Below are 22518 nucleotides of genomic sequence, written 5' to 3' on the forward strand. Positions count from 1 at the left end.
TGTTTGGGGTTGGAGTCTTAGATTCTTTCACATTGTATTTGATCCAAACTTTGGTAGGCCAATTTCACAATCTTTTCTCTCTGGGCTCCTCTCTCAACAGAATCAGTTGAGCTGCTTTGTGTCTTTCTCTATGTTCAGCCCATCGAGCAATTAACTCTGTTCCAGAACCACTCAGTTTGTCAAGTCTTTTCATTCTGCTCGAAGCTCATTCCTTAGCCTGTCAAGTATGTTCTCTCTGCTCCAGGCCCACATTTCAGCCCAGTATGAGCCACTGTAGTCTTCTCACCCAATAAAGAGAGAAAAGAAGTCTTCAGACTTCAGTCCACATGTAAACCATTGAATCAGGTTACACGTGCGGGAGGGTATCAAACAACATGTGCTATGCGGATTGTGTATGATTCTAAATGGATTTGTATTGTCTTGAGCTATCCTACCAATTGTCTTAAGGATTTTGGTTGGATGATCATACTCTTTGAAAACCACATTCTATGAGAGATAATAGTTAAACCTAACATCGAATTTGGTTTGGGTGAAATATTCTATTCAATGATTTGAATAGAAATAAATAGGAGAAGACGAAGGGCGTGGATCGTGGCTCGGCTAGCACTTATGTGGATCGTGTGGAGAGAAAGAAATAGGAGAGCTTTTGAAAGGGCAGAGATGATTTTTGTACCGTTGAGGAGTAGCCTCTTATCCTTATTTCCTTTTGATGACCCATGAAGTTCTCTTAGTATAAAAGATTGGGTGACATTAGTTGAAAACCATATTCTTTTGTAGGTTTTACTTTTTGGTATGCTACTTGTATACAGGTGTTTTATGCCCAAGCATCAATAATTTATATTACTTTATCAATGATATTCTAAGTGTTGGTTAGTATGTCTTCTATTAATTGGGCTATGTATTTAGAAGGAAAATCGGTTGCTTGACACCATGGAGCCAACCGTTTTACCTTTAGTTTTCCTTCTTTTGTCTTTTTTCTTTTTCTGCTGAGGAAGAGGTATGGTGGTAGTTCCTGTTTCTATTTAACTTGGCAATCATAGAATTCCACCTAGAACATCAAACTTCTGAATGGTTTGGCTGTTCCACTCTGCAATTTTAAAGCACTTCCTTCTTGGCTGTTACATTTTACCCAATTTTAATCTGCTACGTTCCAGCTGGTAGTGCCGTATCAATGTTGATTCTTAGCCATTTTATGCTTGAATAATATCTCCGGCGGATTGCACTTTTTTTGCGTGTCATCCTGGAGAGGCTCGAAATCGAGCCTGATGATCTCCTCACTCCTCCAACCCCCTAGACTAGTTTTTTTTTTTTTTTCATTTCATTGTACATTTTGTAAAGCTTTCATTTATGAAAGTATTTGATGAAAGTTTTTGGGCTTTCATAAATGAAAGTTTCTTATGTTTTGAATGTTTGTTGGGGGATGCAATGAAATGAAATGAAAATATGCTTTAGTATACATTTATGTTCTCGTCTTTCATTTCTGCATTATCTTTAGATTCTGTCACAATGTTAAACGATGCAATGCTAAAAATTATAAACCAACATAATCTCTACTAAATAAGAGACTATGAGAAATTATGGACCAGCATAATCTATAATGAACCTAATAAAATAAAGGCAAACTGTTCAGTGGGAAGCCTGACACGTTATTGAAACCCCAAGCCCCAATTTGAACAAGTCTAACAGACCGTGGATAATTATATAATAAACCAGCCCATTGTCAATTGCCAACAGATATCGTTTCGGCTCGGCTAACACCATTTGTCAATAATCTATCACTTGGTATATATATAGACTAAGGCCAATATTTGTCTAAAAAGCAATAAACAAATAAATAAAATAAAAATAAGGGACTTACCACTATTTAAACATTATAATAATACTATAATCATCTTATGAGAGTCCCCATCAATTAGAGCAACACTGTTTCTTAATAGCGTAACTTAGTCAAAAAGAAGATTCATTTATGGACAGAAAGGAACAGTAGATGCTTTGATGGTTTATCAACTCCGAATCATTCTATCAAGGCTAGATCTCTCTTGAATCTATTTAGTTGGTTCGATGTAATTCCTGTAGATACCCCTGATAGCTTTTTTGCAGTTTATTTGCTCCCTGGTTTTAGAATAGCCACCTCTGTTTAAGGAGCTAACTTCATTTTGTGCGAGCTCCATTGCAATATCCTTGTACTATGTTTTTGCATCTTCTTGATGCTAGCAATGAAATTCTTACTTCATTGAGAAAAAAAATTACTTCTTGTCTTTGGTCACTCTTTTCTCGGAGTGAGATACACGAAAATGCATCATTTGGCTCATTTCTCTAGTGGGATGTTTACCTTCGCAATTAAGGTTAAATTCTCATCTTGGTTTTCCTGACAACAATGCAAGGTATGAGCATTTGGCTCGAAGTGCACCAGCCATTTTAGATGATTCTCTTTCTGCTGATTCCTATCTCAATGTCTTGTACATGCCATCCACATTTCCACGGTCAGAGAGATTCAGGGATTCTCAAGAAGCTTCAAATGACAATTCTTTCAACAGTACACACTTTGAAGATGAACCTAGGAGCAACTTGGACAGTGTTAGATATATTGAATGCATCAGTTATCTTCAAGAAGTAAGTTTCAAATGTTACGTAGGACAAGTACACTTTGGGATTACTCTATTTGTTTTTTTCTAGATCCTTTACTCAATTTATATCTCGATAAGCATGCTTGAAGCCTCTGTATCTATTTGTTATATCAGAGTATTACTTGTAGCAATTTGATCTGTTGTTATTCCCGTTCGAACAATTGAATGAGCTTTATATCTGTCTGGACTATAGTTTTCCCTTTAATATCTTGCATGCATGTGGACTATATATAGTTAATTACTCAAAAGATGCATGGTTTCTTAGTTTGTTAATTATGAAGGCTAGTTTTTTTTCATATATCTTATATTTTCAGACAAGGCTTCTTTATCATTTAATTCAGAAGTTTGGAATCTTTTCAGTTGCCATGGGTTGACTTTCCTGGTGTTCGAGAGTGAATGGCACCAAAGAAGTATTATATTGAGTTTGGAAAAGGAGCAGTAGAAATAATTGTTAGAAATGAAGAAAACTAAAGAAGTTAGTTCTGAAAAGATGTCACATTAATTTCGAAATGATATAAAGCTAGTATAGTCTATACTACATTGAGTTATTGGAGGGTGAAAATTAGTGTTCAGGAAAGAGGTTAAGTTTTTGGGACAATCTGAATAGATAGTAGGTCAATGCAGACAGCGGAATACTAATTTAATTGCTAATTTTGTCAAACGCTTGCTTGTTCAAAAGCATATCCAGTGTTAAAAACGACTATTAAGAGATAGAGTGAGGTTTATGTTACCTTACTAGAAAAAAAAAAAAAAAAGAGAGCAGAGGCGTGTTATCACTTCGTATCAGTGAAGCAATGTGATGTGCCCCTTGACAGCGAAGCACAAACTGGATTCGACATAGGAGTGGCCGCATTTTTGGCATATGACGCTAAAAGATTTAACCCCCAAAAAAGGAAAAAGGAAAAATGTAAAGAAAAAAGGAAGGGAAAGAATAAATTTTTCTGCTATGCATGTACTATGATTCACTCTAGGTATGCTTTAATATTTAGGTTTTCTGCTATGCATGTATTATGATTCACTCTAGGTATGCTTTAATATTTAGGTTTTCTGCTATGCATGTATTATGATTCACTCTAGGTATGCTTTAATATTTTCATCATCACTTTCTTCTTTTCTGGTTTGCTACACCTTCCACTACTTATATCTCTTTGCTTTTTTTTTTTTTTGATAATGGTAACACCTATATTAATATCAACAGGTATACTACACAGAAATATGTAGTCCGCCTTGCAAGTGTTCACTTACAGAATGTGTAGTCTCTTTGCTTCTCATGATTTTCTTCTTTTTCCTTGTTTTTGTTCTAAGATGACTCTTTCTTCTTGTTCGGATGTTTGAGTCCTCTTCTTGTATCACTACTACTACTACTACTACTACTGCTACTACTTTGAGCCCCTCTTTCTCTCTTTACTTTCTCTGCTACATGATTCTTCTTCTTCTTTTCACTTAATGATTTTTCATTTGTTTCCTATTTTTGAGTTATAAGTTAATTGAATGGAAAATGGAAACCAGTTATTGCAATTGAATAGTTACTAAAGCAATTGAATATGAAATTGAATGCTGCAAATTAAGTCGTTATTATGGCTGATAAATTGAAAATTAAAGATCAGTTATGCAGTTGATGTTATCTTCCTGTGGACTTGTTGAAATTACATTTTAGTGATGTTTAATACTTTCTTACATATTGGGTATTTTAAAGCAGTTATGTTAAGTGCATTTATGTTATAAGTAGTAAATTCATAGTTATTTGGTAACAATAAAAAAAATCATAGTTATTTGATAATTTTCCATCTTTTGTACATTGTGTGTTTTGCTCAGAAAAAGTGTTCCCTTTGATTCTTGTCTAAGCCCTAGAAGTAGTGACACCTTTTTGCGCTTTTCGGCTTTAAAACACTGACATATTCTATCGAATTCATTTTGTTTGGTGACTTATAAACTTACTTATGTTTTTAGTTAGTGTATATATACAACTAAACCATCATACTTGACATAGTGAAAGAGACTGTGTTAGGTAACATTCTTAATACAATTTCTCATCAATTATAGAATGGATTTTGAGCCTAACTCAACCTCAAAAGCTATCTGAAGTGGTACCCAAGACCATATAAAGAGTCCAAACTTTCCTTATGCCACTATGTGGGACTCAACACATCGCTTCACGCCCAGGGTTGGACATCTGGAGCGTGGACAATTTAATATGGAGGCCCAACATCAGTAAACCATGAATTGGGATAGGTCTGGCTCTGATACCATGTTGAAGTGTGTGACCATCTCATCTAAAAGCTTAAGTTGTTAGAGAGAGCACACTTTTATTTACTTAATTATATTCTCAACACATCCCCTTACGTGCGAGCCTGATTCTATTTTTCCTGGGCAAGCACGTGGAAAATCTTTTTGATAATGGGTGGCGGTGAGATTCAATCTTAGAATATATGTAAATGGAATAGGTAGCTTAATTTACTCCTATTGTAATTAGGTATTTATTTCCTTTCCTTTGTAAGATATGTAATGGAAAGGACCCTCCACCTCCGACCATAAGGTTGAGAGTTTGAATCACCAAGAGATATAAGCAGACTATGGGGTATACCATATAAATTTAATGATAAAGAAAAGCCATTTAAATCCCAATAGCTTGAGGGAATAGTCAAACTGAGTTTTCTCTCAAACTCTCTCCGTTCTCACATCGACATTGCTAGAATAGGGAGCATCTATTATAAATTGGACGGGGGAAGTATTATCTTTGGAGATCAAATGAGTTATTTCCATCCTCTAGGATGAGAGCACACCCTAAATGTTAAATGCTTTATGCATAGCTCTTCCTCCGAAACCACCTCGTTCAATTTTTCCTGTTCATCTTTTGATATTGTTGTTCAGCTTATTGATATTGCAATTCTTCTCATGTTTCATGTAGAGCAGTGAGGCATGCTTGATATCTGTGTTACCACTGATGTATTACACTTTGAATTGCAGTATGCTCGTCAACATATGCTTGATTTCATGTTTCGACATGGCCATTACAAGGATGCTTGCTTATTATTTTTCCCTCCCAATTCTGTTCCTCCACCTCCTCAACCATCTTCATTGGGCGTTGTCACTTCATCTTCTTCCCCTCAACGACAAGATCCTTTGGCTACTGATTACGGGACCCTTGATCTATTGTGTGATCTGTGCATTGCTTATGGAGCCATGCCTGTTTTGGAGGAAGTACTGTCAGGAAGAACTTCAAATATAACATCAGACGATCAATCAGTGAACCAACATACAACTGCAGCACTTTCTCGCATCTGTAATTATTGCGAAACTCACAAGCATTTCAATTATTTATACAAGTTTCAGGTATGATTCACGATCTCTGTCTTTGAACTCTTTCTTTTAAATGTGAAGCCGTCCAGTCTGATGTTAAATTTCTTTACGTGTACCTTTGGCATTATAGACAAAGTTGATGAGATGGAAAAAATAATAGGGCTGGTGAAATACATCCATTTCATCAGATACACTTGGTGAAAGATTGATTAAGAGTGGACTGCCTCTCTGTTCTGACTTATTAGGGTGTAGCTCAGTTTTTAAGGAATGTTTCAGCTCTTAATCAAAAAAAAGATTGATTAAGAGTGGACTGCCTCTCTGTTCTGACTTATTAGGGTGTAGCTCAGTTTTTAAGAAATGCTTCAGCTCTTAATCAAAAAGTTTTCCTAACTTCTTCAGGTTTCATGTTTAGGTTCCAGTATAGCTAGTTTATCAGTTTAGGTTCCTTAGCGAACCTCAAGAAGCTCAAACTTTCTTTTTCACACAAGCTGATTTTCATATTTTCTTCAGTTTTAATGTATAACGCCTGTTAAATTGTGTGACCGTGACCATATACCTAGGTTAAGCTGTTAGAGAGAATACAGTTATCTTTTTAATTCTTCAGCAACTTCATTACTGTATAGCTGGTTTCTTGATCCAGCTTTTCTGATAAAATCCAAGAAGACCACTTTTTGTTTCCCCACAAGCTTCACTCCAGAAGTCTTATGGCTTTGATGTTCTCCAACCTGTAGACCTTAAATACAACTAAGTGAAACAAATTGTGCCAATCGAACTCTAGAAGACGAACTCAAGCAATTAAGGTGAAGGGCTTCACACTTTCAACATGGATTTTGTATCTATGGAACATTGAAGTATCTACTTGCTGGTCTAGCTAGCTGCCAATACCAAGACGCTGGACGTCATTTTTTTTTCTCGTCATATTTCCATGACTAGTTCAGTTTTCTCTCCTGCTCCCCTCTCCATTAAATTAAATACCTGAATATATTGCAAAAGTTCTAGAGTCATTTGCCAATTTTAACCATGTTGCTCCTTTCCTTTTTCACATCCTCTTTGACACTATGATGATGCATTGGATGTTTGATTGACTCATCTGTGGTGTGAGTTTGGTTGACAATCAGTGGAACCTCACTACTTTCCTTGGTTGGCAATCAGTTTCTTCCCAAAGCTTCCTTACTTCTTCTAGGGTGGTGCCATGTCGTGTAACCCATTTTACTCTGTAAAGGGACAAAAACAGCTACAGTTCTCTACTTTGCAACACAAAGATAGGTGATCTGTTGATTCTTTCAGTTGCTTCACTCATAAAAGCACCTGTTAACCAATGGCTTGCTCTTTCCTGATATTGTCTTGAGTCAAATTGGCCTCATGCATTATGGTCCATGGAAACAAAGCTACTTTCGTTTATTGATCACCATTTTTGGGGGCGGAAAAGTTGATCAAGGTTCTAGGTCTGAAAGTGCTGAAAAAGGTGATGCCTCAATTTGGTTATTCCCTCTTCATCGTTACCTGTGATGACTATAGCATCAACACGGACCATCAAGTACATGCATCTGGAGTTCAGGGACGATAAACCACGGAATAATCAGCTTCACCGTGAACCATGCCAAATTCCTGAATAACTTTGCTGAATTTGCTAAACCATGTGCAATTTATGTTCTTAAGAGTACTGTTCTAAAGAAAGAGAATGCTTTTTCAATGGCCATGGAAAGAGGAGATTGATCAAATTTCAGACATTTTTATGCCTGCCTTTTTCTTATGTGTTAATCTCTGCTGGATTTCAACTGAGTTTGTTCAAGTCTTTGAACATATTCTATGATAGGTTGCCTTAGTCGATTTGCTTCCATTTTGTGTCTGTACTAATGCCATGTCTTTTCTTCTGTATTTGACAATTGCTTGATGATCAGGTGATAAAGAAGGATCATGTGGCCGCTGGGCTTTGTTGTATACAATTGTTTATGAACTCTTCTTCTCAAGAAGAAGCTATTAGACACTTGGAGAATGCCAAGGTTAGTCCATTTTAAGAACTTGTTCTACTGCACATCTGCACTACAGATGGTGTTTATGGTCACCGATGAATTATTAGTTTTACGAATCCTAAGCTCGACAGCTTTGCTCTCTGTCCTAAGAGTTTCCTGCTTTTGTCAAACCAAGTTTAGATGCTTAGGGAAGCTCAAAACTGTCTAAAGGCGCAGTTTTATAAACCGAGGGAGAGCTTCTAATGCAAGGAATGCAGGCATATTGCAACTGGAAAAGATGTAAATTTGGCACTAGCCACTGGATGTTTATCAGATGCCTCATGAATGATGACTGGTTACTCCTTGAATTGGATCATTCACGAACTGACGGAATCTCTATTTCTTTATTGTCGTTGCAACTTCGGGAGTGAAATGTATATGTGATACTGCTATAAATTGTATTTTATTTTGATAGATCATTAATCAACAAAGAAAAAATGAAAACTATTAACGAATGGGATCAACTGAAGCACTTATTTATTAGTTTTAAATATAGCAGACATAATTTCATTGGTCTAATTTAGGACCTTAGAATAGATCTCTCTATATGACAAGCATATCAAGAAAATAGTAAGAAAGTGTCCTTAATAGATTTATTTGTGCCCTCTAAATAGCTGTGTGAGGTAAACATTTCACATACAGTTATGTGATACCCAGTGATGTTGGTATCGACTAGGATTGTCTAACAGTTAAAGAATAGTTGATATAGCAGTAGCACAGTCAATATGGTTTGGTGGTGGAATTAGTTTGAAATTCTTCCGCGTAACGTATTTCCTTATGTTTGACGCTTTTTTTTTACCACAAAAAGACCTCATTAGGCTCATAAAATCTGATTGCGCGTATAAAACCTTGATTGCTTGGTCAAATAAATATACATATATAATTTTTTTGTGAGCTTGTAATGTGTGTATATATAGTTGTTTATTATATTACTTCTTGAGAATATAGTTATCTATTATATTGTTATGTATATCACATTAATTAGAATGTTCTAATTATCATGTTATATAAATTACTATCAGCAATGCGGTCTTACTAAGACTTCTTTCGGAAATCTTATCCACCTACATCTTGTTTTTTTTTTCTTTTTTTTTTTTGAGAATGATTCCACCTATATCTATAGTATACAAATACAAAATCATTTCTTTTTTTAGATTCTTTGAGCCCGTTTGGATTGGCTTATAAGTTGCTTATAAGCTGTTTTTAGCTTTTTTGAGTGTTTGGCTGGCCAGCTTAAAGTCATTTTGTGCTTAAAATAAGCTCAAAAAAATAATTGGGCCCATTTGACTTAGCTTATCTAAAGCAGCTTATAAGCCAAAAAAAAATAAGTTAGACTACCCCAACTTATTTTTTTTTAGCTTATAAGCTGCAAACAACTTATAGGCATAAGCCCATCCAAACAGGCTCTTTACCTTTTGGTATACCCCTTGTATACAGCCAGTTTTTTGGTCATGTTTATGAATGAAAATATGTTTACCTGATTTTAAAAAAAATAAAAAATACATGGATATTAAAAGAGCACAGATTATGGTATTTATACATCAAGCAAACCACTAGTTGAATATATGCATGGGTAAGTAGTTTGAGATAATTGATGCTTGACATAAATGGCGCAGGGTATACACGACGTAGCAGTTCACTGGCATCTCAATTGCTTCAGAAACATATTTCTTCTTCTTGTGAATTATCACAAGTTGTTTTCTCTTTTTCTATTTGTCTATTGCATTGCTAGTAAATATGCTGCTTCCATACTCTTTATCTGCACCTTTAGATCCTCTCCTCTTTCCCTCTGCAGGGATTACATTCATCTTTTATGTCAATTTCTTCCTTGTGAGTCGTAAACTATATCACCTTCTATGTGGTTTTAGTTGCTAACTTGTACACCTACTCCTATGTTGTCTTCTTATGTTCCATTTTTTATGCAGATGCATTTTGAGGAAGGCTTGTCAGCGCGACATAAGGCAGCAGAGTCTACTAAGCTTATTACCAAGGGCATCCGTGGAAAAAGTGCCTCTGGGAAACTAACTGAAGAAGGACTTGTCAAATTTTCTGCTAGAGTTGCTATTGAGGTAAGTATAGGATGCTTGTAAACTGACATTGAAAATATCTTCACCTGTCAGCCAAATGCAGTGTGTTTTAGGTGCATATACTTGTTGCATTTTATTGCTTCTTTCAATTTGATAGCTGCTTTCAGGACCTTAATTTTTGTTATCCAAGAGTTGATGCTCTAAAAGATAGCCATCTTAATTTCCCATGAAACCTCTGTAAGGATCCAGAATCATGGAAAATTCTTCTCACGAAAGCAAGATTTTCAAGTCCTCCATTTCATTTCTTACCTCTAGATATCTTCTAACTCTCTTGCATTAACCATATCTTTTAGGAAAAAATTTTCTGTCACAATATGCATCTCTTAGTACGATTTACTGATTAGAGAGGATTGAGGAAGCAGGTTATGTAAATGACTTCCAACAGATCTAATGATAATGCTTCTAACATCATTCAATATGTGACTTGATTGTTAGCATTCATAAGGGTTTCAATGCTTAAGTTGCTTCACGCCTATCTTTGAGTTCATGATTGTTCATACTTGCTGATTTGCAGATAGATGTTGTCAAATGCTTTAATGATGCAGAAGGACCACAGTGGAAACATTCACTTTTTGGGAATCCAAATGATCCTGCAACTTTCAGGTGTGTTATCTAGTTTTTGGTTTTTCTTCTCCTTTTGGCTCATGATTTTTCAGCCTGTCTGAACTATTCCAACTAGGCACTTTTGGCTACAAAAATCAAGAATTATTTTACCATCTCTACCTAGCTGCGCACAAAGAAACAGAGAGAATCCAGAAGGTTTTCCCCACCTTGATGGGGTGACCCAAAATGCTTCTAGCTATATTAAACCGTATTGGTTTATATCTTATATTTTGGTTTTCTATATTCAATGAAGTTAACATATACGTGTTTTTTAGTAAAGTAATATTTTGTAGATGCTGTTGGATCTAAGTCCTGCTGTACAAGTGGTATACACAAGGTAGATAACCTACACCAAAATCTAACAGATAACATCCAGTCATCTGTAATCAGTGCATGAGGTTGCAGATACAACATTGACTAAGCAACAAAAACTAGGCCCTTATCTCTATCAACTCTCTCAAAGGCTCTCCTGTTCCTTTTTTTCCAAAGTACCCACATAAGAGCCAAAGGAGTTGCATCCTATATTCTGCACCTTTGTTTCCTTCTCTGAAAGCCCAACCAAGTATCATGTCCTTCACTGTAGACAACAGCGTCCATTGGTCTCAGAACAGATTCAGTATGATTCACCTTAACTGTTGCCACCTTGCAATGCAAATATCTTGTGTATATATGCGACAGTTGTATTTGGTTTTAGCTGTTTAGAGCTAGCGGAGGCTCCTTTAACTATTGCATGACTATTTGCTTGCTCCTATGCTTTTTCTATTATTTTCATTTGTATACCAAAATAGTGGGAAGCATCTAAGATTCATTCTTTCTGCACACAAAATAAACAGGGTTAGGTGGGGGGTGGGGGTAATTGATTATACTGACCTGTGTTCCATTTCACACCCCACCCCCATAAAAAAGAAAAAAAAAAGAAGAAAAATAGTTATTCGATGTTTTCTTTTTTCATTTTTTCTTCTGTTTATGAAGTCTCTATCATAGTCGCGGCCATGTTTTTGCAGTTGCACCAGTAATTGTTATTTTGGATCGGGTTGTGCACAATATACAAAGAGAACTCCTTGTTGAATTTTGGCTACAAGAAATTTAAAATTATAGACCATATGAAATAAAGAAAGTATTCAAATGAAGAAAATTGCCTAAATATCGATATTTTTATTATGACGCGGTTTGGAAGAACATTCTGTACTACTTCCTAGATAAATTCTGGGGTATAATAAAATTGATTCTCTCGACTTCTCACGCACCACATCAAACTCATGATGATGAAGCAACTTGACTTTACAAATCAATACTGAAAATCAAGTCGAGCATGGCAAAAGAAGCTACTATTATTAGAGAAAGAGTAATCTCCATAGTTTCATTGATATAGCATCGCTGCAGTAATGTCACTTAGATAGTAAAACAGTGGCCTTATTGTGTTGAAGGACTAGTGGACAATCACAGAACTAGAAGTGTCCAAGAAAGCTATTGGTAGTTGCGCTGTGAAAGGAAGTCCTGTGACGTGCACGGAAAGACATCTACTGTCGGTTACCTGAAAAGAGATGCAGTGATGTAAATCTTCAAGACATAATCATAGTTACTTGAATTGACTACTGAAAAGTAACCGAAGAAAGTTACAAGAAAAACATTAACCGAAAGTTCAGTATATAGAGGAGAGACTCATTACCCAAGTCTAATTCCGTGAAGTAGCCTATAACTCATGTTGAGTGGAGGAATTCAATACCCAATCTCTGAAAGAAAACTAAGAGAAGAAAATCTGTCTGGGACGTTGACCAAAGCTTCACTGTTCACATTAAGCAAAAGTTCAGTATATAGAGGAGAGACTCATTACCCAAGTCTAATTCCGTGAAGTAGCCTATAACTCATGTTGACTGGAGGAATTCAATACCCAATCTCTGAAAGAAAACTAAGAGAAGAAAATCTGTCTGGGACATTGACCAAAATTTCACTGTTCATGTAAGGATTCAATACCCGGACTCTGATACCAAAAAAAAAAAAAAAGATACAAGAATTCAATACCCAAGCTGTGATTGGCGGTGCTGTAGGAGCAGTTACCATAAAGATACAAGAATTGTAAAATTATGACAAGAAGGGAAAAGCTTTGGCCGTGCGGGACTATTTAGGTTTCTTCTCAAGATCACTGAGGCTCTGCTACCTTGCAACAAGAGAAAATAAGAGAGTTCTTTTTGTATAGAGTGTAGGCGTGCTGAATAACATAGAGCAGGACTCTTCATATAGGAGTTTCAGCTACATGAGGTAATGAAACTTTAGACTACATGAAATAAAGGAAGTTATGACATTACAACATTACATAAATACCAAGATGTTAATTTTAATAGAATTGAGAAGAATTTATTATATTATTGACTTGTATATATTAACAACAACAACAACATACCCAGTGTAATCCCACTAATATTAACGTCTAACAATATTAGTTCCCGTGACTTTCGGCATTGCCAACATTTTATTTTATTTTGATCAAGTAACAGTATTTTCATTCATAAGCATGACCAAAAACCTGACCGTTTTGTACACCAAAGGGTAAAGAATCTACACAAATACAAGATTCTCTACAAACTCCACCCAATCTTCTATACAACAAGGAAACTTATGGGTGCACCAAAAGAAAAAAATGGATCAGAGGCTACTCCTCATCTGAGAAAAACTCGACATTGCTAGGGCTTGAAAATTTGTAATACGGTCAATTTTGTAGAGCAGTTTATCCTTTGCTAGGGCTTGAAAAATTTGTATTTGTTGAAATGCAGGAGGAGGTGTGAAATTGCAGAGACTCTTGCGGAGAGGAATTTCGACTTGGCTTTTCAGGTGATTCATGAGTTCAATCTTCCAGGTATTTCTCATACTTTCAATTTTCTTCAAATCTTTTCCAGGATATGCTCCAATATTAGAACTTACCCCATCGGTTTATGCACAACTGTTTTAGCTGTTGACATATATGCTGGTGTTGCTGCATCACTTGCTGAGAGAAAGAGGGGAAGCCAACTCACGGAGTTCTTTAGGAACATTAAAGGCACCATCGATGATGATGATTGGGATCAGGTATTCTTATGAACGCAATTGTCTCCAGTGTGTGTTCTTGTCTATTCCGCGACAGATGATTGACCTGTCTTTTGCCTTTTCTTTTTAACAACTCATTTCTAAGGAATGCTCATATTTGGGTTTGTCCCAGACCCCACCTTGTGGGATTATACTGGGTATGTTGTTGTTGTTGCTCATATTTGGGTGTGTCAGGTATTAAAGTGGGGTTTGGGGGGTGGGGGGTGGGGGACATTAATACTACACTAATCTATATATTTTTGTTTGTTTAGGGGAGAGGTATTAAGTATACTCTAGTTCTTGTGGTTCAACTGTCATATTTAGAAACAGCTTTAACTAGAACCAGCAATAGTAACCTATTCCAATGATCTTATGCTTCATGATTTTTTAATGATCTAAGTTGGATAAAGAAGTGTCAAAGGTCAGAATTGATGAAACCCTCTGATTGTTCTATCATTCGTTCAGGTATTGCTAATTAATCTTATGTTAGAGTGGACCATCCTGATAGAAGAGGCTGACGCCATTATTCTAAAATTCATCTTGTCAGTGGTAGAAATGTGTAACATTTGAAGAAGCTAAACGTTAGTGAAATCTATTATTTTTCCCAACAATGGAATCTGATTTATAGAGATAGTAGTATTTCCATTTACACTAAATTTTGAACTGTTATAGGTTTCTATTTACACTAGTTTCTGATGAACTAATGCCGTATTTAATGGACTACATTGAATTTTTAGGTTTTGGGGGCAGCCATTAATGTGTATGCAAACAAACACAAAGAGCGACCTGACCGTCTGATTGACATGTTGACTAGTAGCCACAGGTCAGTTCATTTGTAACTTTCGAATCTACAAACATTGAAGTTCCTCCCAATTACCCAGTGTTCACTCTATGTGCCTCTGATTGCAGCTAGTTTATGCCAAAATGATTCTGTTTCTGAATTAGTGTGTGACCTGTAAACCCCGTAAAGTACCATCTGAATTCATTCTGCAAACTTTCCAGCTTACAAGATATGGAATATGTCCCATGTTGAATATCAACACAGATCCGCTGTTTTTAATCCCTGATTATAATAATACCCTCTTATTATTGCATGTTTGAACTCCGTCCACCCAATCAATCCATTCCCCGAAACTTGTCGGACCATGCACTCCATTTACGGATGAGAGACTTAAGTGTGTCTCTCTTATCAGAATCATTTAACCCCCTAATATTCCAACTTAATATTAATACTATCATCCAGGAAAAGCCTTGTATTTCCTACCCTTGTCTTTTATATCCCTACCATCTTAGTTCACACTGCAGTCAGATTTTTTACTTCGTCCCCCCCCCCCACCCACCCCTCTCTCTCTTCCCCTCTCCTCCTTTCTGACTTTCGTTGCTGATTTATTTGTGGCTTGTTGTTGTTGTAGCCTTTTCTATTCCATTCTCAAGATGATGTCGAGAATTTCATGCTCAAAACCCATGGCATTAACTCCAAAGGCTTTGCATGCTTTAACCATGATTAGCTTGGTCCATTTTGAGTAAAAAATTTCAACATGTTGTAGATATAAAACAAACAAGTATCACCTTTCTAACATTTTAAGATTTTCGATGAGGTGATCTCACATTTCAACCCCTATAAATTGCTTGGAATATAACACTTAGTTGGCGTTTGGACATAAGAATTGTGAAATTTGGAAAAAAAAAAAAAAAGGTATTTGTTTTCAAGTTGAAAATGGTATTTGGAAACTGGAGTTGTGTTTGGACATTAATACAAGTTGGAGATGTTTTTGAATTTTTGTGAGTGATTTGGAGTGAATTGTGAAAATAGCTTTCTGGAGTTTCCCGAATTCCGGAAAATTGTAACAATTCTATGTCTAAACAGTTTTCCCGGAAAAGTGAAAACTATCCATGGCCAAACAGGCACTTAAATGATTAAATAATCCAAGTTCGTCAAAGCATATTTCTCACCTTGGAAACGATTGTTTTGAATGGATTGATTTGTTCAATTTTGTGTCTTAAGTGAGATACAAGGGCCTAAAATGGTGGAAGTTACATATCTATGATATCATAATATTAGTTGCAGACATAAACTAGAAGATAATTAAATAAATAACTAGATAAAAGTGTCTCTAACAATTTAAACTTTTGAAAACAGAGTTGTTGGATTCTTACCGTCACTCAACAACCAAATATTTTCATGTCCATACCTAGTAAATAAATAAAAGTGTATGTTCTCTAACACATCAAGCTGCTAATAGGTTAAGCTTTTAGATGAAACGGTTTGCCCAATTCAACAATACACTTCTTTTAATTTCTCTCTTTTAAAACTAGCTGGTAAATTTTGAGCGCCTCCTCATTTTTTAGCTTGCCTTCCGTAGGAAAGTACTTGCATGTGTTGTCTGCGGGCGTCTCAAAAGTGCATTCCAAATTGCATCTAGAAGTGGAAGTGTGGCGGATGTTCAATATGTTGCACATCAGGTTTGTTGCATTCCTGAACTTAAGAAGTTAAATACTGCCTTGTTCCACCAACCTATTTATATTTCAAGGAATGCCCATATGAGATTATGTTGTAACTGCTTTCCCTTTCATATTCTGAGGGGCCCATTTGGCGGAGAACTCGACATATTGGTTTAAGGTATTCCAAACTAATGCAATGACTCTTAACCAATGCCAAAGATAACTTAGTAAATGTTTTGGGTGAATAATATTCAGAACCTTTATAATCGAATGTGAATGTCAACTTGAGAGCTGCCAAAAACATGTTTCTCAGCTGGTTATTTTGGCTTATTAGATTGATACTTAGCCTGTTTATACCTTCAGCTTTGGTAAATAATCGGATTGTTGTCAAATCTTTAACGTTTGAACTGTTCACTACACATTCTGGCCCTACAAGTTGTTTTCCCACGTACTTATCAAGTTAGTATCTACCTTTACGAAGATGTTTCTGCAGCCAGTATCCAGTGTGTGGGATTCTATGGAAAGACAAATTTCTGAACTTTTGAATCTGTATTGTGATAGGTGCAGATCGAGATTTATCTGGTTTTGACGTGTTTACGTTTATGAGAAACTGGATGAATAGAATAAATACAACTTGATTCTACCTTTGTGAAGTGTGTGCCTAAATATATTTGTTACGAGGTTTACTCGAATTTGAATATGGTACTTTCAGTAAGGTGCTCCAAATATTCTGTTGACCACGATTAGAAGTAAAGTACGAGTGCTAGAATATTAGAATGAGCTGAGTGTGTATTGATTTAGTCCCTGCTATGTAGAAGATATGGATAGTATCTCACACTTATAAATATGTGCATTTACTATTTAGTTTTCCATTAGAATCAAGTTATTGATAATCTCTCTTGTTATATTTTATCCTCGCATGATATTATGGCATAACTATCTTTGTAACGACTTAAGTTGCTATCTCTACCGGGGGTGGTCATATGACATTCCCCTGCTTCGAATTACTGTTTCTATAGCATTGTCTCTCTTTCTTGTGACAGACTCAAAAGCATATAGTGCCTCTTTTTGGTGACAATTTCACTGGCACTGTGTGCTTCTTTTCAGGTGGACCATGTTTCGTTCTGGTGATTGTTCTTATAACACATCTTTCTGGCCACTGTCCAGAAAATTTTATTGCAAGATTCGACTGCCAAAACTTTTGTTCCAACCAATTCAGCAACAATTTACCTTCCTACATTTTCAAAATAAACTCAAGTTGACTTTTCTACTGGGTTAAGAGGGGTGTTAAGAATCTTCTATAAAAAGAATGAATTAGCGCTTTGTAAGTATGAGAAGAAAAAATCACTGAAGTTATGTAATTAACAAGATTATAGGTTGTAATATGTATGTTTACCATTTAAGGTTTCCTTGTAACTACTATTTGGTTAGTTTGAGGGAATGGTAAAGCTGAATATTCACACAATTCTCTTCTTCTTTTCAATGTCTTCATAGTATTAGAGGTAAGATATTGAGTCATTCCTTTGGAAGTCAATCGTCTCTCTCCTCAAGTTACTGTTCATGAAAAACTAGAGTAAAATCATGGAAGAACTGTAGCCAGGTAACTGACTGAACAAAATGATTGACCATTTCATCATTGTTGAGCCACATCTGTGAGCCTCAATTACTTGATAAACTAGAAATCCTGCCGTCACATTAACGACCTTATAGAAGAAATTCATAGCTGAAAGAGGCATTGCAATAGTAAGTGATCCACATTCTAGTCCGACATTTTGCACATAATGCAAGATGTCTTCTTTTCCTTAAATTCCAGCTTTTAGGCCTCTTAACTACTAGCCATGAAAAAACCTTGTCAGTCTTGGCTTATGAGAATCCAAAACTTACGGGCAGAAGAATCTTATACACTCTTCTTATGTTATTTGTGGTAGTTGGATTTTATCAAGAATAATTTACTTCCACTTTTGTTCTATTTCCTAGTGTCCCGATATTATGCTTATAAAGTAAGTCTGTCAAGTGTTGAATTACATCTATCTCCGAATCTTGTAGATTTCTTCTGAACCTTTAATCTGAATGATCTGTTCTCATCTTGTGACCCGTAAACTTGATGAATTGCCATGTTCTTCTCGGTCGAAATGTTGTAGATAGTCGCAAAGGCACATTACTTGTACTTTCAAAAACTAGTCTTGTATTCATTCCCAACTCTATGCCACTGAACTCTTTCTATTATTCGTTCGTAATATATCTCATCCTCTACCACCTTCTTGTTTGTAATCACTGTCCTCCACAAAGCTTGTATTTCGTTACTGAAGCTCTATAGCATCTTTCTTAAGAGTATATTGAACATCTCAGATCTTTTAATTCGAGGTCCATACCTATTGGATATGTGACCACCCCCCAACTCAACAGATGTAACTTTATCTCTATCGTTTGTGTCCCACTTTCCTTCAGAGTCCGGCCTATTTTTGGTGACACTAGTTAGTACGTACATGAGAGACATGTAATGTATAGGGATTGTTGATAGAGTGCTATTGATAAGTACCTTCCTGCTCCTTTTGATAATAATCGTTCTCAAATTTTCCGATCACTGGATCTTTGTGTGTGCTAGGCTAGCAGTGTATAATTCGTAGCAGATAGCACAATTCTACTGTAAACATTTTTGTAAATTGTTCCGTTTGTCCACCTCCAAGATTGGGATGATCTCGCACTTTCTTAAGTTGATCCTCAGATCACCGCGATACTTGTTTTAGAGAGTGTTTTAAAAGGCGAGGGCGTAAGGCGGGGCGTTTTACGTCTGCCTCAGTGAGGCATAAGTCCCGAGGCATGGGGCGTAAGCCCCATGGGGTTTTAATTTTTAGTATTTTATAAAATGATATAATTATAATAAATACTTTTAAATAGGTGAAATAGCGTAAAAAATTGAAGAAAAATAAGTGATATATATATGCTCCACCCCCACAAAAAAAACTAATTAGAACAATCTATTACATGCTACTTACAAGTACAAGTGACTGCTCGTTACTTTTTTGAGATAGTAGAAGACAAGATAAATAATTGGAAAAGAATATATATTAGGCATTCTAGCAATAAAAAAAGGTCTTTGACTTTTAAATTTAATGTTTCAGTTCCTTTTTAAAACATTTGAGTAATTACATGTTGACTTTTGAGAATTTGGGCATTATATTAAGGACTTATTTAACAAATTTCGTTTTAGTTTGAAGAAGTTTTCTGGGCTTACGCCCCAACAAAAAAAACTCGCCCTAAACGCCCGAGCGTACGCCCCGAATTGCTGGGCGTACGCCTTTGGAGACTTTCGCCCCGACCCATCGCCTCGGGGCATTTTTGGTACGCCCCGCCCCAGGGCTCGCCCTGAAAACGCCTTTTAAAACACTGGTTTTAGATATGTTAATTGGATGTCTAAGCATCATAAAACACGAGGGTATTGTCTGAAAAAAAGAAGATTTGACTGGGTGAGAATCCCATTAAGTTAACTTCTTGCAACAACTTTGTTCATCATTTTTTCTCGCTTTGATAACCAAAATAAATAGCATCCGAGGTAGCAGATTACCTTGTCAGAGAAGCTGCATTGAACACGTGAATTGGGATCTCCTCAATTTTTGTAACGTAGAACTTAATCAATTTTCTCAACCCTTCTTGGACGCTCAATTCACGTGTTCATAAACCTTATCAAGATCCGGTGGATTTTCCTCCTTTTTTCCTTGTGGAATCCACTACCTTATTCACCACCAAAGCTTTGTCTAGGATCTGTTACCTTCCACGAACTCGTTTTGAGAGTTTGACACCATCTCTTTCAAGACCTTCTTTAGTTAAAAAGATCTTTGAGATTATGTTGTAGATGCTCTTACTAGACTAATAGATCTATAGTGCTTAGTGTTTGTTACTTTCTCCTTTGGTTTTGATCAGTGAAGGATGCATTTAGACTCGCTTCAAATTCCTCGACTATGTGGAAGAACATTGTCTCTGATTTCACTTTTAACTGTCTCAGCACTATTTAAAACAAGTGCTTAGACAATTGGCCTGAATATTTGCAAACTTTAGTTTACCTTTGAGTGAAAACAAAAGCAAATCCTAGATGATGACAAAACAGACCTTATGGCGTAGGGAATTCAGGAAACTAGAAAAGAATATTACTTTTTTTGTTTCTTGGTTGTGTTCCAACATCTAGGTTATTTTTCATTTCACTAAAATCTAGGCCTCAATATATATATATATATATATATATATATATATATATATATATATATATATATATATATATATATATATATATTTTAAGTTATGTTGTCTTGTGGGGTCGAGATTCTTGACTAAACTTTACCACTTCTTTACTGATTTCTCTTTCTGCCTTTTGACTCCCAACGCAGGCGTTACATGCTAATGCACTTCCAGTTCTTGATATGTGCAAACAATGGCTCTCTCAGTACATGTAGTCTCAGTTCTAGGGTGTGAAGTTGGTTTGAGGTGGTTGTTGCTTAGTATGCAGAAATTTCGTTTTCTGCAGCACAATGTAAATTCATCGTCCAAGGTTTGCCGGTTGTTTTGTTTCATATTGGCAACATAGCTTACCCAGTGGCACAATCACTTTAGAAGTGTGTACCCGGGTTTCACATTTGGGATCTAGCATTCATCATCGTTCTGGTTTCAGATTTCTCATCCAGCTTACCCAGTGTGCATGCAGTCAGTTAGCGTTCTGTCTGAAATCGCACATTGCCGGGTCAGTCCCTTTGATCAAAGCATGAACCAAAATTCCTAGATATGTTCTGATGTGAAGGATGAATAACATATTTGAAGCTGCTGGATTTGTGGTTGATTTACTTATGTTCGGTTTTTTCATCTTTGTATATAAGAGACATACAGAGTGGACTTCCATTTCTATTAGTTGGGGTCCAACTCCCTGTCCTCAAACTCCTTTTCTTTTATTTGTTTGTGGGAAGGGGCCATTTTTGCTTTTTCAATTAATCTTTGGAACCATAATATGTAGATCCTTTAAGATTTGAAGAGAGCTGAAAAGGGGTATCTTTTTTGGGTGCTTCCCCAATTCGCTGTACCAAAAATTCTGGATATATGAACTCTCTTTTGTTTAATCTGTTTCATTGTTTCTTTGAATGTTTTTATTCTGTTGACGTGTGCCCCGCAAGTGAATATTGCTGCTACAATATTCTGCTTTATTTTATATAATAGTTATTTATTTCTAGTAGTTTTGAAAAATAATACTCCAGCATTTTATATTTCCATATTCCTTTTTACCTTAAACTTTTCATTTACCCTTAATCACGTGTACTTTATTACTACTATTAAGAAGCATCGGTTGATGCTCCTTTTTCGTCGTGTGAACCCCCCCCCCCCCCCCAATAAAAAAAAAATTGGGCCCCATATTAAACAGGCCCATAAAAAAAAATTGTGGGTCTTATATTATATTAAACAACAACTAATATTAAACAAAAATTGTGGCCTCATAGTAAACACCATCCAGTATTAAAAAAAAAAAAAAGTGGAACCCATCACATCCAAACTCACGGGAAAAAAAAGCGGATCTCATATTAACAAAATCAAACAATATTGAAAAAAAAAAGTGAATCCCATATTTAAAAAATAAACAATGTTAAAAAAAAATGTGGGCCGCATATTAAACACCATGCGTATTCGTAGCAAACACTAATATAATAAAGTTTTAAATACGGAGCACAAATTATAATATTATATTAATCGTGTTTTGAATATAGTATCCCATATTGACAAAATCAAGCAATATATATATAAAAAAAAAAAAGTGCAGACTTTGTATTCTTAGCAAACACTAATATAATAAAATTTTAGATACGGAGCATAAATTACAATGTTATATCAATCGTGTTTTGAACATACTATATATAAAAAAAAAAAAAAAAAAAAAATTGGGCCTCATATTAAACAGGCCTATAAAAAAAATTGTAAAAAAAAAATTAAATAATAAATAATATTAAAAAAAAATGTGGGCCCCATATTAAAAACCATCCATTATTAAAAAAAAAAAAAGTGGAACCCACCACATCCAAACTCACGGGAAAAAAAAAGTGGATCCCATATTAACAAAATAAAACAATATTGAAAAAAAAAAGTGAATCCCATATTTAAAAAACAAACAATGTTAAAAAAATGTGGGCCCCATATTAAACACCATACGTATTCGTATCAAACACTAATATAATAAAGTTTTAAATACGGAGCACAAACTACAATGTTATATTAATCGTGTTTTGATATAGTATCCCATATTGACAAAATCAAGTTGTTTTGTTCACTAAAATAAATATACTTAAAATATTTATATTTTAAAATAAGATAGAATTTAATGCAAAAGACAACATGACAAGTAAAATGAGTTAAACC

General features: G+C 35.5%; 1 protein-coding gene across 4 annotated transcripts in view; it reads left to right on the top strand.

Annotated features, from left to right (window-relative positions):
* The window catches only part of LOC132635683 (uncharacterized), a 77481-nt gene extending 56248 nt beyond the window's left edge, over positions 1-21233 (top strand). For 2 of the 4 annotated variants that reach the window (XM_060352176.1, XM_060352178.1), the window contains 10 exons: positions 2385-2613; positions 5595-5960; positions 7829-7930; positions 9865-10008; positions 10541-10629; positions 13401-13483; positions 13577-13692; positions 14427-14512; positions 16053-16152; positions 20514-21233. In XM_060352176.1, the coding sequence (XP_060208159.1) occupies positions 2385-2613; positions 5595-5960; positions 7829-7930; positions 9865-10008; positions 10541-10629; positions 13401-13483; positions 13577-13692; positions 14427-14512; positions 16053-16152; positions 20514-20579 (1381 nt within the window). In that variant the 3' untranslated portion in view covers positions 20580-21233. Of the gene's footprint in view, positions 1-559; positions 796-2384; positions 2614-5594; positions 5961-7828; positions 7931-9864; positions 10009-10540; positions 10630-13400; positions 13484-13576; positions 13693-14426; positions 14513-16052; positions 16153-20513 lie in introns of those variants that run through there. The other 2 variants (XM_060352177.1, XM_060352179.1) reach the window with 2 other exon arrangements.
* Positions 21234-22518: the final 1285 nt, after the last annotated feature.

The sequence above is a fragment of the Lycium barbarum genome, chromosome 4 (assembly GCF_019175385.1).
Source record: "Lycium barbarum isolate Lr01 chromosome 4, ASM1917538v2, whole genome shotgun sequence".
Classification (NCBI taxonomy): Eukaryota; Viridiplantae; Streptophyta; class Magnoliopsida; order Solanales; family Solanaceae; genus Lycium; species Lycium barbarum.